The following is a 16312-nucleotide window of genomic DNA, read 5'->3' as shown; positions in this document are numbered from 1 at the left end:
ATATTCATCGAAGAAGTAGTAAGAATAGTAGAAGTTTATTATTCAGGTCAGGTTTTAAATACGTTATAAATGTAATGTAATTTTAAAAGAGTTGTTTTTGAACGCAACCAAATGAGAAATGTCAATAATATTAGTTTGACAGCAGTTTCTTTTCGTTATCAATAATTATCAGATTTATCAGTCTGATTGTGTAGTAGCGTAAATTGAAGTGCTCGTAAATAAAATTAAAGTAATAATGTTAACATCGTTGAGTAAACGGTAAACAGCATGTATGATAGCACGTGCGGCGCCGCCGCTACGGGACAATGTGGGAAGTCGCAACGCGAGGGAGACGGGCCTCCGCCGCGCGAGCCTCCACCGGCACCTCTAGAACGCGATTACAGCGGCTTTGATATAGTAAAGGCTACACAATACGGGGCTTTTGCTCGTGTAAAGGAACTTGTCGAGGCCGGTTGGGATGTAAATCAACCAGACCATGAAACAGTAACTCTCTTACACTGGGCCTCTATAAACAATAGGTACGTAGAAAATAAAAGTAATATCAAATTAATATATATTTTTAAGGTTATATTTACCTTTTGGATTCACAAACAATTAAACTTGTGTCTGACCCATTTTTTACTAAAGAGAGAGGTGAAAAAAATATTAAAACAATATATTAAATGACTAATTCATTAGATTGCATTATTAACGTCAATAGGTCACCAGTGTCTTGAGTGTGTGGTGTCCATTAAAGTTGTGTATTTTATTTGTCTACTCTGATTACTTTGTAACTTGCATCAATTTAATTCACTTATTGTTAAGTTGAAGAAGTCTTGAAACTTGTATTACTACTTTTTCTGAATGTGATCTTCAGAATACATTGTGAACTTCATCTATTTGTTTTAACTCTGTTTTTATTCAATCAGAAGTCAGTTACAGTTAGAGTTATCAGTTACAGTTGTCTATAATAGAAGTAAAATATAGTAATTTGATCGAAACATAAATTTTTGTTTTGTCATCAGGTTTGATTAAACTGATAAGTGAGTATGAATGAAGATAGGCATAAATCACTCCTATAAATCATTAAATCAATTGTTCTGTATACATTTTGTGTTATACTTACTCTCTTAGGTTTCTCAGGTTCTGTAATTGGTGATGTATCGGTGCAAGGTGTGGCTCTTACAGTTTGTAGTACTAATCCATGGGTGTAGGCAATTACAAACCAAAAGGGGGCTGTTGTTAGTCCATTGTCCTAGAATCAAACCAAAAATTATATTGAAACTTAAGTCTTGTATATCCTAAATAAATGAAAATTTCTTTTATATCATTAGTTTATTATTTCTCTTAATAATTAATTTATGTTAAATTGCATATAAGATTAATTGATGGTTGATGTTATTAATGTATGATCTCATTATATAAATTCAACATTTAGGGATACCTCCACTCAGGGCTATCTATTGATTTATTCATAAAAAACAAACCTTAATTTTTCAAATGAATACCTTCATGTATCACAGCTAAAATAATTGGAAAACTGTTCATATGTATAAATCAAACTAAACAAAAATAAAAAATAACCATATAAACTTATATATTAATAAGTTGGTGTAATTGTAATTCAAAATAAGGCAGATTGCTTAGTTTTACCGTTTAAAAAAGTTGTGTAGTTGTGTCTGCTCTCAAAAACTGCTATTTAAGAAAAGAATATTTATCTTAATTCTACATTTTGTAACTTAATAATACGTGTGTAAAATTTTGCTAGAAGGTAATTTTATCTGAATTTTTTTAAGAAATGTTTGACTGTTCTTTGATGATAAAGAAGTAAGTGTACTGCTTGTAGTGAAGTCCAATTTTATCTGATTTTCCAATATAAATAATTTGGTTTGTTTCTTGTAGTTTTATTAACAAATTTTCATCATGTCATTTTAATTTATAAAATGAAGATTCAATCATTATAAACAATCCTCAATTCTTTATGTAAATTTATGCTTTCATATGACAAATAGTTAGAATGACTATTATTCTAAGACGGGAGATCATCGAGTACCTGCTGTCGAAAGGCGCGAAAGTGGACGCGATCGGCGGCGAGTTGCAGTCGACACCGCTGCACTGGGCCACGCGCCAGGGCCACCTGGAGGCCACGGTGCTGCTGGTGCGCGCGGGCGCCGACGCCTCGCTGCGCGACGCAGAGGGCTGCGCGTGCCTGCACCTGGCGGCGCAGTTCGGCCACACGGCGGTCGTGGCCTACCTGGTGGCGCGCGGCGTGGCCGCCGACGGGCCCGACGCGGGCGGCATGACGCCGCTCATGTGGGCATGCTGGAAGGTGTCGGCCGTGGACCCGGCGCGCCTGCTGCTCACCCTGGGCGCCTCCACCAACCCCACTGACCGCTCTCACGGCAACACTGCACTGCACTGGGCCATTCTCGCTCGCAATACTACGGCTATCACTACCTTGATCCTCTATGTGAGTCGCGTCTTCGCCATTCTACTACATTCGCCTTCGGAAGGACCGGTTCAGATCGGTTCGGTCGTAGGACTCCAACGGATGAATTAATGATTTGACACTTTGCAGGGTAACGCCAGCTTAGACGTACCCAACCTTCGCGGAGTGACGCCTCTCGCAATGTTGCAGAGTAATGCGGACTCGTTGTGGGTTGGATCCAAGGTAGCCGACAAAATAAAAGAACATGCTGTGATATCTTCCAAGAAAAACATGTTTCGTCGACTGGCGTACGACAAGGTAAGCGGCGTAACGTGGCCTGTGCAGCATTATCTCGTTCGAAACGAACTTTCTGAAGTTCGCTCCGGACTTTGGAGTCAGCTAGAGTCCAATATTGACCACGTGAACTTAATAACTATAAATATAAAAATAAATAATGAATGCCATTACTGTTCCTAAATGCTTCAATTTCTGTCTTTTCCTAGTATTTCATGAATGTTTTGGTGCAGTCTACAAAATTATTAAATTTATTGTATTTAATTTGATTAATTTAGCATTAGGTATAATAATATGAGAGCTAGCGAACACATTCCAAACTATAAGATAGCAAGTCATTATTACACTTCTCAATAGATGCAGTCTAGTTAACCAAAAAAATGTTGATTTTGTAAAAACAATAATATAAAACATCTGTCTTAAATGATGATGATGTAGATGAGTGGTCGAATAATCTAAGTCTTAGTATGTGCCTACATACTAAGGTCGACGGGCAGACACTGGCGCGTGGCGCGTGAGCAATAGTAACACGCCTATGCTCCGTTTGAACACGAAATGTGGTTGAAGTAACCTGGCCTGGAGCAGTGTTGTAATTTTCTTTTAACTGAGATTATTATATACTTACAATATTTCAGATAACATGCTTAAGTTTTCTGCATTGCAGAAGTTCCGGTGGTGGTGTGTAGTGAGCATCCCCTTTCTAGCGTTCTACATCACGGGGCTGGTGCTGGAGATGGACGCCATGTATCCTATCAAGGCCTTCCTTCTCGTCTGCTTCTACGCGCTGCTCCACTTTCTGACCAACGCGCTCTTCGACGACGACCTTAAGAATATATTCCCTCTGAGCGTGTATCTAGCGACTAAGGTACACCTTTCGACTAAGATAACACTTTCGAGACAAGACAAGTAGTCCTTGTGAAAGCATTCCTCAGCTCATCATAAGGAGGTATTATGCTCGAATTACATGAAAATACCTCCTCTGCGCCTGCGACACTTTCCCCTCTCGACCCGGACATGAAATTTAAATGGCAACTTCTTTTCAGTAATATAGAAATAGTAAAACATTCTAATAACATTCCTCCGATGGGAAGTCGCGCTGCGCCACTTTTTTCAAATAGTTTTTTCCCAGCGGCACGAATCAGATTCACTCGCCCCGCTCACCCCGCAGGTGTGGTTCTACATCACGTGGCTGGCGTTCGTGGCGCCCGTGGTGAGCGGCGCGGCCACGGCCGGCTTCCTGCTGAGCTCGCTGGCGCTCTGGTACACGTTCCTGCGCTCGTGGCGCAGCGATCCCGGCGTCATCAGCGCCAGCCGCGCCGACAAGTTCCGCGTGAGTGCCCGCCCGCCGGCCCCCCCCCCCCCCCCCCCCCCCCCCCCCCCCGCCCCCGCTCACGTGCCGCTGCCCGCAGACCATCATCGAGCTGTCGGAGCGCGGCGGCGCGGGCGGCGGCTTCGAGCCGGCGCGCTTCTGCTCCGCGTGCCTGCTGCGGCGCCCGCTGCGCTCCAAGCACTGCTCCGTGTGCAACCGCTGCGTGGCCAAGTTCGACCACCACTGCCCGTGGGTCGCCAACTGCATCGGTAGGAATCCGACTCGACGACGGCTCCTGGGTCGTAGTCGCGCGGGACATCTCCGGCCGCCTCGCGCGGTAACCCATGCTCCGATCCTCACCGGTCGTTACTCTCGCAGGAGCAAAGAACCACCGCTACTTCGTGGGATTCCTGGTGAGCCTGGTGGTGATGTGCGCGTGGATGCTGTGGGGGGCGGCGCGCTCGTTCTCGGAGCGCTGTGGGCCCGCGACCGGTCTCGCCGCGCCGCTGGCCTGGGCCTCGTGCGACGCGTGGCTGGCCTGGGTGTCGCTCAACGCCGCCTTCCACCTGTTCTGGGTGACGGTGCTGGCGTGCTGCCAGCTGTACCTCGTGGTGTGCCTGGGCATGACGACCAACGAGCAGCTGAACCGCGGGCGCTACCGGCACTTCCAGGCGCGCGGGGGGCGCTCCCCCTTCAGCCGCGGGCCGCTCAACAATCTGGCCGACTTCCTGGGCTGCGGTCTGTGCTGTGCCTCCGTGCGCGCGCGTGATTGGGCCGCGGCCGGCCTCGACGAGCCGGACGGGCCGGAAGGACCGGACGGGCCGGACGCTGACGAGCGGCCTATGCTGTCACCGCGACACTTCGTGTGAGCGCCTCGGGCCGGCGGGGTGGGGGGAGGTGATATGCTGAGTCACTATTGCGTCGTGTCGTTTGTAAATTATATTTTTGTAAGTGTGTCCGAGGCGATTGTTGACGAGAAGATTATTATTATTTTAATCAAATTAGTACAAAACATAAATATTAAGTAGACAGTTCCGTCTGTTGACGCTTTTGGTTTTTTCTCCTGAAATGTCGACTGTAATTATGACTAATTTCATATTCGAAGTCAAACTCGAAGTGTGCGGTTACACAACATTACCCACAAATATACGGGCGTTTTGACATTTTATGACTGTTGTTATGTATCAACACCGGTATTGTACATTAGAAATATCTATTATATAAATCGTATCGGTTGCGGCGGCTGCGGGTCGCTGACCGCTCGCAGTTCGCTGTCAAATAATAATGACGTCTGTTTATATTGTTATATTTAATTCTTTTTACAATTTTGACGCTTTGATATTACCTGAAGATGCGAGAGGACGTCGTGCGTTAATTTAATCATTATTATACTCAACGACAAATAATATAGTACAGAAAGTCATAATTATACGTTTCACAAGTACCTGTGTGTGCGTGCGTGTGTGCAAGTGTTGACGCGTCAGTATTAGCACGACTGTCCCACTAAAATTGTTCGATGTAAATACTTTGAAGATGTAATAATATTTTATCATAAATATTTAACTACTTAACTATATACTAGGTATGCTTCATATCGGGTTAAAATACGAACAAACAAAATATTCTAAATGCATATTCCTGTTTTATTAAATTTATACTTCGTAAGCTTAAAGCGAGTGTTCAGGAGACTAATTTATTCGACACGTGTCGATGTAACTTTGTAAAGAGTGATAATATTGTGTAACGATATAATACCAAATGCATTTGAATTTAATAAAGAAAATAAAAACTGATAATTGTTTTATTTTGTACTGTAATTATTAAAAATGATTGATTGAAACAATAATGTCCAAGTGTTTCTATTGATACCACACATCAAATAAATAACAACACAGCACCGCAGTCATGTGTTGTCACGTAGATTAAGAAGAACATGCGTAACTTTTTTATTTTTGAACCACAGACAGAATTCTAACAATCATTGTTTTGGGCCCCCGGTAATAGTTTTACTCAAATAACTTGCATGTACAGACAGCCATAGAATAGACGCGACATATAAACGCGACAGTTCGAAACGATTATGCTAGTGACGTCATTTTAATGTAAATAAAGAACGGCCCATGCGAGCTTAATGATCTTCTTACTAAATGGAAATAAGCAACAGTGAATAAATCAGCTACTATACTATATGTATAAAATATAGCAAGCATATATATATATATATATATTTTATATATGCTTGCTATATTTTATATATGCATATATATATATATATATATATATATATATATGCATTTATATTTATATTTTATCATTTATGATTGCGCATAATACATTACATTATATATATATTATGTATTGTATATATATATATATATACATATATATATATATACGCAATGTAGAAACCAGAATTGCAGATTTTGCTTGATACTTTGGTATTCCATGAGGTCGCCAATCGCCATTGCATCCAAATGAAATAGAGTAACTCTGATTATCAAGTTAAGCAGTGACTGTGTTGGACGTGTGTGCAATGAACGAAAATAGAGGTATCACAACCATTATATCATTTTAACTGGTGTTACTTTTATTATTATTTTGTATCAACTAGCGATTTACCCGCGGCTTCAACAGCCTCACAGTCAAATCAAATTCAGTTAAACGAAATAAAAAGGCCAAAATATGTTTATTTTGCCAGATTGGTGAAATAGAAGATGAAAGTTCGTATGGAAATCCAATTAAAGTGCGTGACTTCCGTCCACGCCAAGCTCCGGAAAAATAGATCTTGGGATTAACCTATTGGGTATAAGGGATGAAAGTTTGTATGGGTTTATTTCTTTTATTTATTTAATCAAGGAAGACAAACAGTTATAACATGTACAAAAATATTTATCATATTAAGAAAACATCATATACAAATTAAATCTTCACAAATAATTAAATCAAAGTGCATAACAGAATTATAACAAATAAAAATAAAAATTAAGGATTATTTAAAATTTTACGAAGTATGAACAATTAATTAATAATTTAGTAAAAAATAATAAATATACAAATTCAAATTCTATTTAAAGTGACAATGTAGGTGACATTTTATTTTACATTTCAATTCCTTCAATGACATAAAAAATAAATCAAGATCATTAAATTTATTGTTATGGTTTATGCATGATCTGTAAAGGAAGTTGTTGCGTACGTACATTTAAATATAGGAACATCGAACAAAAAATTATTTTGTGTTTGCAGGCGAGGACATCTAATGAATATATTACTAAGTAAGAAAGGAGAATAAATATATATTTAACAATTTAAACAGATAGAGTTCATCTTTTTCCATACGACGTTCTTTTAACGTTAATATTTTGAGACCGTGAGAATCATCATTTTTTAGTAAAAGATGCTTAAGAAATTTATTTTGTATTCTTTCGATTTTATCGATTTTTTTTTTATACATTTTCCAAAGTGGTGAGGCATACTGGAGAACGGATCGGACAAATTGTATAGCAAAATGAGTGTGGATTTGAAGTGAAAATCCTTAACCACTAAGGATAAATCAAATTAAAAATTTAATTGTAAAACTATTATCTGGATTTATAAAAAACAACACATCATTGTTTCGTTAATTTGATTACATTTAAGTAAATAAGTTGCATTATTTAAGATATCATAAAACGGCTAGTTCCGTTAACACCGTTAGTTATTTTTCAAGACGTTTTTCTTATTAATTTTTCGTTCTAAATTAACAAATTGATTGCTAAAATTAAACTTACAATTTATAAATAACAATGATTATTTTTGTTAATGAATTTCTGTAACATTAAAAGTAATAGTTTTCAATTTTACTCTCAGCCGGCAAACTTTGTTTGCAGTTTTAAAAAGTTTTTAATATTAGTTTTATATTTTAAAATTCTAAGCAGTGTTTAAATAATTCTTAAAAATTGTTTCATAATTTAATAAATTAAAATTGGGTTGTAATAACATTTTTGACTTTAATTTCATTATTTTAAAAGTAAGTGTATTAACTAAGTGACGGCCATCTTGAGAGGATAGTCGTCGCTGAGCGCCGCAGGCGATGGTTGCTAGAGGAGTCGACGGGAATTCGAGGAATTTACTTTCTGGGCAACCATCTTTGAGGCAAGGTGTGGATTCATTGTGTGAGTACAACTCAGATTTTATTAAGTAGGGTTTTGTACATTAAATAAAAAAAAAAAAAAAACATTCATTCATTAAATAAAAATTCCAAACCTTCTCCTCAAAATGGAGAGGAGGCCTTAGCCCAGCAGTGGGACATTAACAGGCTGTTACTGTACTGTACTGTTGTACATTAAAAATTGTTACACATTGTCAGTGGTTTTCATTAATTATTTTATTAAATTTACATTTTATTAAATTTATTATGGATAAAGAGGGTGAGGTTAGCTATTCTGACAACACCGTGTCCAAAGATACGGTTGGAGATCCTAATCCGTTATATAGTATATATTATATAGGACTTTCAGCAGCATATTTGGAGATATTGACAGATATTTGGAGATTTTTGATGTGAGTTTCAGTGACACCGCCCTAAATTTCAAGACATTTAATGTCAGTAAATTGTGTTTAAGAAATTAATTTAATATGTTTAAGTCACGTTGTGCTACTTCAAACTGAGTTTGAATGGATTTGCCAAAATAAAATAAGACACATGCTTAGTGACAGCATATAGTGACACCACCGCATAGTGAGAGATGACTAATATCATATATACAAATTATAAAAAGCAAAGGCCTGAGTATGGATCCTAGCAGTATTCCACATGTGATTCGCGATGGACCACTGTGAAAGATATCAATTTTAGTATTTGTTGCCGATTTGTTAGGTTAGTATATTTTTTTTTTTTTTTTTATATTATAATAATAATATACTAATATCCTGGGACATTTTTCACACACGGCCATCTGATCCCAACTTAAGCTTTTACAAAGCTTGTGCTATGGAAACCAGACAACTGATATACTACATATACTACTTTACCTTTGTAAATACATACTTATATAGATAATTACACCCAGACTCAGGTCAAACAGACATGTTCATGCACACAAATGTCTGTCCTGGGTGGGAATCGAACCCACAACCGTCGGCGTGAAAGGCAAGTGTTCTACCAACCACGCCAACCGGCTCAAATTATATTATATATCATTATAATATAACTTTACATACATACGTATATTTTTATCATCAATATTAGTTTTAATTTTAGTAAGTAGTTCAATTGTAGCAGAATATGATTCGGATTTAGGACGAAAACCACATTGTTTTTTTTTTTTTTTTTTTTTTTTTTTTTTTTTTTTTTTTTTTTTTTTTTTTTTTTTTTCCTAGACAAACAGACAGAGATAAAAAATGAATAAATATTTGTTTTGGTTTAAGTAACTCGCAAATAGCCGTATTAACTGTAATAATGATATTGTATATGTACAATGTATATGGTCTAAAAACTATAGCACCTAGTAATAAAAAAAAAAAAAATAAAAATAAAAAAAAAAGAAAAAATAAATAAAAAAAAAGAAATGTAATGTAAAGAATAACGACAGTAAAGATTTAATGTGCACGGTAGGTAGGTAGGTAGGTAGGTAGGTAGGTAGGCAGGTAGGTAGGTAGGTAGGTAGGTAGGTAGGTAGGTAGGTAGGTAGGTAGGTAGGTAGGTAGGTAGGTAGGTAGGTAGGTAGGTAGGTAGGTAGGTAGGTAGGTAGGTAGGTAGGTTAGGTTAGGTTAGGTTAGGTTAGGTTAGGTTAGGTTAGGTTAGGTTAGGTTAGGTTAGGTTAGGTTAGGTTAGGTTAGGTTAGGTTAGGTTAGGTTAGGTTAGGTTAGGTTAGGTTAGGTTAGGTTAGGTTAGGTTAGGTTAGGTTAGGTTAGGTTAGGTTAGGTTAGGTTAGGTTAGGTTAGGTTAGGTTAGGTTAGGTTAGGTTAGGTTAGGTTAGGTTAGGTTAGGTTAGGTTAGGTTGGGGTGCATGTCAGTCACCTCCACGTGGTGCACCCTGGGCAACGGGGTCGACAAGTAATCCGATGTTTTCTCGGAGTGCCTGTCGACCGCGGCTGAGACTGACGCGACGGTAATGCCACGGGCCGTTCCTGGTACTTTTCTGTTCAGCAGACTGGACTGTGCGAGCGGCTTTGTGGCAAACTGAAGGTGGAAGGAAGAAGCTCTCTGCTTTCTTTCTTTGTTTTGTTTTGTTCTTCTTCCGTTTTGTTTCGTTTCGTTTTCTTTTCTTTTCTTCTGTCTCATTTTTATTAATTTTGTTTGTTTTATTTTCTTGTTTTATTTACTTTACTTCTTTCATTTATTTATTTATTGGAGGTTACTCCCAATGGTGGAGTCAGTCGAGTTAGAGTTGGTCTCCGGGGTCTTTTTGGGCTGCCGGAGAAAGGAGGTGGGAGAGGCGGGTTCGCCCAGTGTCGGTATCGATGCTGGGTGGACAGACTAAAAGGTCACCGCCTCTCAAACTCGTTTCCCCGTCCGGGTGTTGTGGACATGTCTCGCAGCCCGTGGTGGGACCGAGGGCCTTGCCTTAACCGGCTGGGCCAAGAGGAGACAACCTCAATAAAAAACATTAGTTTGTAGATCCCGTGATACCACCCGACCTCACGGTGTATATAGGGTTACCAAGGTACAGGGGGCTCTGCCTTGGTGGACTTTTTATTTCCCCCATACTCGTGGGATTAAGTATGGAATTTATAAAGAATACAAAAAACAACAACGGACTCGGCGATCATACGGACAAAGATAACATGGCGGTGGAGGCGGGCGCCCCAATAGCGCGCGCCGAAACCAAAGACACTCTCGTGTCCAAAAAACTGGTGGTCCGACTGGAACGACTCTCAGAGTCCGACTCGTCGGCCACCAGCATGGTGATGGTCTCTTCGAGAGACCCCGCCTGTCGTCGGCGGAAGGGCGAGAAGCGGCCCCGTCCTGGGCCGGAGAGCTACTCCGGCTCCGAGAGCGACGCGGGTATGAGCGAAGGCGGCTTCTCGGGGTCAGGCATCAGCAAATGGCTGAAGCCCTCCCCCAAAAGGGGGCGTGGTCGACCGCCCACGACGGGCGAATACGTCGGCCTCGGGCGCTCCCGCGAGGAGCTAAAAGCCGCTAAGGCAAAGGAGCGGCGGTACGAGGCGGAGGACGCACTGGCCGCGTACAGTGCGGCGGCCAAGGTGGCCACTGAAGAAAGGGCGGCCCGAGCAGAGAAACGCCAACCCGGCGCGACCGTGGACGTGCCGCAGACGTCTGCCGCGCTGGACGCGGCGGTGAAGGAGGCGCTCGACGTCGTTCTGCAGGTTGCCGACAGGTCGGGCAACCTGAAGGGCACGTTCGTTCGGGCCCTGAAGTCCGCCGCCGTCACCATTAAAGGTGCGGTGGCGGATCTAAGGGCCCTCACTGTGACGGAGGAGGTGGCGCGGCTGGAGGCGGCTAACACGCGACTCTCCGGCCAACTGGCTGAGCTGCGCCGGGAAGTCGCCGAAATGCGCCAGCGGCCGGTGGCGGCGACGGAGGCGAACCTCCAAAACGTCATGGAGGAGGCGCTGCGCGCGAACCGCGAGCAGTTCAGCACGATGCTGAACGCTCGCCTCGAGGGCCTCGAGGGCCGCCTCCTTCCGGAGCCTCGGCTGCGGCCTCCACTCGCCGCTGACCGCCGTAGGGTAGCGCAGGCAGCGGCCGTAGCCGCGGCGGGAAAGGAGGCTCCAGCTCCCACGCAACTGAGGGCGTCGAGGCCAGCGCCGCCAAGCCTGCTGCTGTCAGGCCGAAGCGGCCTAAGAGAAGTATGGCTGCCCAAGAGGCGGCAGCCAGGAGGGTGGCTCCTCAGTCGTCAGCGGAGCCGGCCGCCACTCCGGCCACGTGGAGCGCCGTGGTCGCTAGGAACAGGCCAAAGAAGGCAGAGAAGACGGGCGCCAAGCCAGCGGCGGCGAAGCCGACTTCTTCCGGGGCCACCAAGAAGGTCCCGGTTAGGAGGAAACTCCGCCCCCCTCGCACCGCAGCGATAACGCTGACGCTGAAGCCCGGTGCTGAGGAAAAGGGGTGGAGCTACGAGAAGGCTCTGGCCCTGGCCAAAAGCCGGATCAGCCTCCGGGAGGTCGGCTTGACGGCGGTACGGTTCCGGACCGCGGCGACGGGAGCGCGGATGCTCGAGGTGCCGCCGGGCACCAACGAGGCCGAGAAGGCGGCGGATGCCCTGGCGGAAAAGCTCCGCGAGGCCCTCAGCCCGGAGATCGTCCAGATCCATCGACCCACAAAGTGTGTCGAACTAAGGGTACTAGACCTGGACGACTCCGTGACGGTGGCGGAAGCCGTGGCGGCGGTCGCTGAACAAGGCGGCTGCCCTACCGGGGCCATTAAAGCGGGCATCATCGCTCGCGGCTCGAGCGGCTCGGGCTCTCTGTGGCTGAGCTGCCCCGTTTCGGCCGCGAAGAAGGTCGTGGAGGTAGGTCGCATAAGGGTCGGGTGGGTGTCGGCGCGAGTCATGCTGCTCGACCCCAGACCGCTGCACTGTTTCCGGTGCCTCGAGCGGGGGCACATGGGGGCAAAGTGTGACCGGGACGTCGACCGAAGCCGTCTGTGCTTCCGCTGCGGTCAGCCCGGTCACAAGGCTCGGGAGTGCTCCGCCGCCGTAGCCAGCTGCGTGGTCTGCACTGCGGCCGGTAAGCCAGCTGCCCATGCCGCCTGCAGCAAGTCGTGCCAGGGCGGAAAGGGCGCCGCGCAGAAGGAAAAGACAAGGAATGTGGCGACGAAAGGCCCGGTAGCCACGTCTCCACGCACAGAGGCGGAGCCGATGGAGACCACGCAGTGATGGCCCTGCGCTGCCTCCAGGCCAATATCAACCACTCTGCCAGGGCTCAGGACCTCCTAGTCCAAAGCATGGCAGAGTGGCAGATCAACGTGGCGGTGGTATCGGAGCCCTATTTCGTTCCCTCGCGGGACGACTGGGTCTCCGACCACGAACGGGTCGTGGCCATCGTCGCCCCTGCGGTCGCTGGCGCTCCGGCCATCGAGGGTGTGGCCAGGGGCAGGGGGTGCGTGCTGGCCGTCGTCGGCAGTGTGACGGTCGTCGCCGTCTACGCCTCGCCCAGTCGGAGTCTCGCCGAGTTTGAGCAGATGCTGGCAGAGGTCGGGACTCTGATCGGGCAAGCGGCGCCCGCACCGGTGTTGGTCGCGGGGGACTTCAACGCCAAATCAACGGCTTGGGGTTCTCCTGTGGCCGATGCCCGGGGAGAGGTGCTCGAGGAGTGGGCGGTCTCGTTGGGGCTGGCGGTCCTCAACAGTGGGTCGGAGAGCACGTGCGTGCGGCGGCAGGGCGAATCGATCGTGGACATTACGTTCGCGTCCAACGCCCTGGCCCGCCGTGCTCAAAACTGGAGGGTCGAGACTGGCGTGGAGACACTGTCGGATCACCGATATATTCGGTTCGATGTCTCTGCGTCGGCTCGTTGGGATGTTCGGCCCACTGTTGTCGGAGGAACGGAAGGTCGTCCGCGTTGGTGCCTGGGCCGCCTCGACGGACAGTTGGCGAAGGAGGCGGCCATCGTCGAAGCTTGGGGGGCCGGTTCCGACCCGGTCCTCCGGATCGACCAGGAGGCCGACCGGATCGACGGCGCCCTGTCCCGAGTGTGCGAAGCGGCGATGCCGAGGGCTAAGCCGCACCCGCAACGTCGGCGGGTGTACTGGTGGCGTCCGGAGCTCCGTCGGCTGCGCAAGGCGTGCGTGGCGGCACGGCGCCGTTACGTTCGGTGTAGGAGACGAAGGGTTCGTGATGACGACGCGGAGGGGGTTTTCTACACCGGATATAGGACCGCCTGCCAGGCCCTACAGAAGGCCATAGCACAGGCCAAAGAGGCGGCGTGGGAGGAATGGCTGGAGACGCTCAACGGCGATCCGTGGGGGCGTCCGTATCGGGTCGTGAGACAAAAGCTCCGACCCTGGGCTCCTCCGCTGACCAGCAGTCTCCAGCCGCAGCTCTTGGCGAGGGTTGTGGACACGCTCTTCCCCGAGCGGGGAGAGTTCGTGCCACCGGCCATGGTGCCGCCCGCGAGCAGGCCCCAAGAGGAGGACGACGGGTCACCGGTGACTCCGATCACCGAGGCGGAATTGCAGGCGGCTGTCATCAGACTAGGGTCGAAAAAGACAGCCCCTGGGCCCGACGGAATCCCCGGTCGAGCCCTGAAGATCGCGTCGGAGGAACTCGGCGAGAGCATGCGGCGCCTCTTCACCGCATGCCTGTCTCAGGGTAGGTTCCCGCGACGGTGGAAAACGGGCACGCTCGTTCTGATCCGCAAGGACGGGCGTCCGTCCGATCAGCCGTCAGCCTACCGCCCGATCGTGTTGCTCGACGAGGTGAGCAAGCTCTTCGAGCGGGTGCTCGCTGCCCGTCTCGTCGGCAGTATGGAGCCGGGACTCGACGAGCGGCAATACGGGTTCCGTCCCGGCCGCTCGACGCTCGACGCGATCGCCAGGGTGAGGGGCCTGGCCGAGGAGGAGGTGTCTCGGGGCGGGGTGGTGTTGGCAGTGTCGCTGGATATTTCCAATGCCTTCAACACCCTGCCCTGGGAAACGGTGATGGAGGCCCTGCGGTTCCACGGTGTGCCGGGCTACCTGCGGCGTACCGTGGCCGATTACTTCTCGGGCAGGGCGGTGGCCTTCCCGACTGCGGACGGATGGGCCGTCAGGTCGTTGTCGTGCGGTGTTCCGCAGGGGTCGGTACTAGGACCGCTCCTGTGGTGCATCGGCTACGACTGGGTGCTGCGCGGGGCCACGTTGCGGGGGGTCAGCGTCACGTGCTACGCTGACGACACCCTCGTGTCGGCCCGCGGCAGTTCATACCGGAGGCGGCCTATCGCGCCACGGCTGGGGTGGCGCACGTAGTCCACCGAATCCGCGCGTTGGGCCTCGAGGTGGCCCTACACAAATCCGAGGCCCTCGTCTTTCACGGGCCTCGGAACGCGCCACCTCCGGGGGCGGCGATAACGGTGGGCGGAACTTCCATCGCCGTCGGGTCGACGATGAAGTACCTGGGACTCGTGCTCGACGGCAGGTGGAAGTTCGAAGAGCACTTCCGGCGCTTGGCCCCAAAGTTGGTGGCTGCAGCCGGGGCGCTAGGGAGGATCCTCCCGAACGTGGGTGGGCCAGGAGGTGCCTGCAGGCGCTTGTACACCGGCGTCGTGCGCTCGATGGCGCTCTACGGGGCGCCGATATGGGCGGACGCTCTGAGCGCCCGTAACGTCGCCTCGCTGCGACGTCCGCAGCGAGCGATGGCGCTCAGAGCGGCTCGGGCGTACCGCACGGTGTCGTACACCGCGGCGTGCCTGCTCGCCGGAGGCCCGCCATGGGACCTCGAGGCCGAGGCTAACTCGAGGGTCTATTGGCGGATCAAGGCGGCAGTGAGAGCGGAGGAGAACCGGCCCCACCCACGTGAGGTTCGGACGTGGCGAGAGGAGGCCCGCGAGAGGGTATTCGCCGAGTGGTCGGAGAGACTGGGTGTCCCGGGTGCTAGCCGGGACCTCGTTGCGGCCATTCGGCCGGTGCTGAGGAAGTGGGTCGAGCGCAAGCACCGGCCCACCCACGTATCACCTCACACAGCTTTTGACCGGCCACGGTGTTTCGGCCGGTACACCTGTGTGAGGTGGTCGGTAGGGAGCCGACGGTGGAGTGCCACCATTGTGGCGGAGGAGCCGTGGATACGGCGGAACACACGCGCGTAGAGTGCCCGGCTTGGGCGGAGCCTCGCGCGGTCCTATCCACGGCTGTAGGTGGGGACCTGTCGCTTCCGGCCGTCGTCGAGAAGATGGCCGCAAGCGAAGAGATCTGGGCGGCAGTGTCACGGTTCAGCGCATGTGTCATGTCGCAAAAGGAGGAGGCAGAGCGGGAGCGGGAGGACGACGTGGACTCGCTCCCGCAACGAAGAAGGAGACCTCTTCGACGGCGACGTGCCTTCGCAGGCCGGACGCTGCCGCAGAGTTAAGGTGTGGTTGGCGGCGGAGCCAGTCTGTTGATCCGCCGCGGGGCTTCAAGCCCTGACGCCCAGCCTCCAGTGGCGGACTCGGGGGAGTCCGTCACGTAACAGGACGGAGGCACAGAGAGGAGGGAGGCGCGCCCCAACATCCTGGCGCGCTCTCGAGATGGGTCGCCTTAAGGCGACGACCGCTGGCGGGGTTGCGGTTGTAAGTCACAACGTTCCCGTGACCCCGCCGCCTTGCGGAGAGGCGGAAATCCGGGGAGGTTTTAGTGGGTAGGACGGTGGCCCTCTGCCCCGTGAGTCCCACATACCCGTCCCCGACGC

The 16312-nt window shown here is 48.5% G+C and overlaps 1 protein-coding gene across 1 annotated transcript; it reads left to right on the top strand.

Annotated features, from left to right (window-relative positions):
- Positions 1-129: 129 nt before the first annotated feature.
- Positions 130-5806, top strand: LOC126781932 (palmitoyltransferase Hip14). The gene is made up of 7 exons (XM_050486004.1): positions 130-518; positions 2014-2449; positions 2558-2725; positions 3366-3566; positions 3870-4031; positions 4111-4279; positions 4389-5806. Exons 1-7 carry the CDS (start codon positions 268-270, stop codon positions 4877-4879), a joined length of 1878 nt encoding a protein of 625 aa, XP_050341961.1. The 5' UTR covers positions 130-267; the 3' UTR covers positions 4880-5806.
- Positions 5807-16312: the final 10506 nt, after the last annotated feature.

This window comes from Nymphalis io, chromosome 4 (assembly GCF_905147045.1).
Source record: "Nymphalis io chromosome 4, ilAglIoxx1.1, whole genome shotgun sequence".
NCBI lineage: Eukaryota > Metazoa > Arthropoda > Insecta > Lepidoptera > Nymphalidae > Nymphalis > Nymphalis io.
The sequence above is the reverse complement of the archived record's forward strand: the minus strand, read 5'-3'. Positions and strand labels throughout refer to the sequence as shown.

Coding starts and splice junctions, on each gene's coding strand:
- LOC126781932 (XM_050486004.1), top strand. CDS start 268: ATGTATGATAGCACGTGCGGCGCCGCCGCTACGGGACAATGTGGGAAG. Junction 2,450..2,557: donor TCACTACCTTGATCCTCTAT/GTGAGTCGCGTC, acceptor GACACTTTGCAG/GGTAACGCCAGCTTAGACGT. Junction 4,032..4,110: donor GCCGCGCCGACAAGTTCCGC/GTGAGTGCCCGC, acceptor CGCTGCCCGCAG/ACCATCATCGAGCTGTCGGA.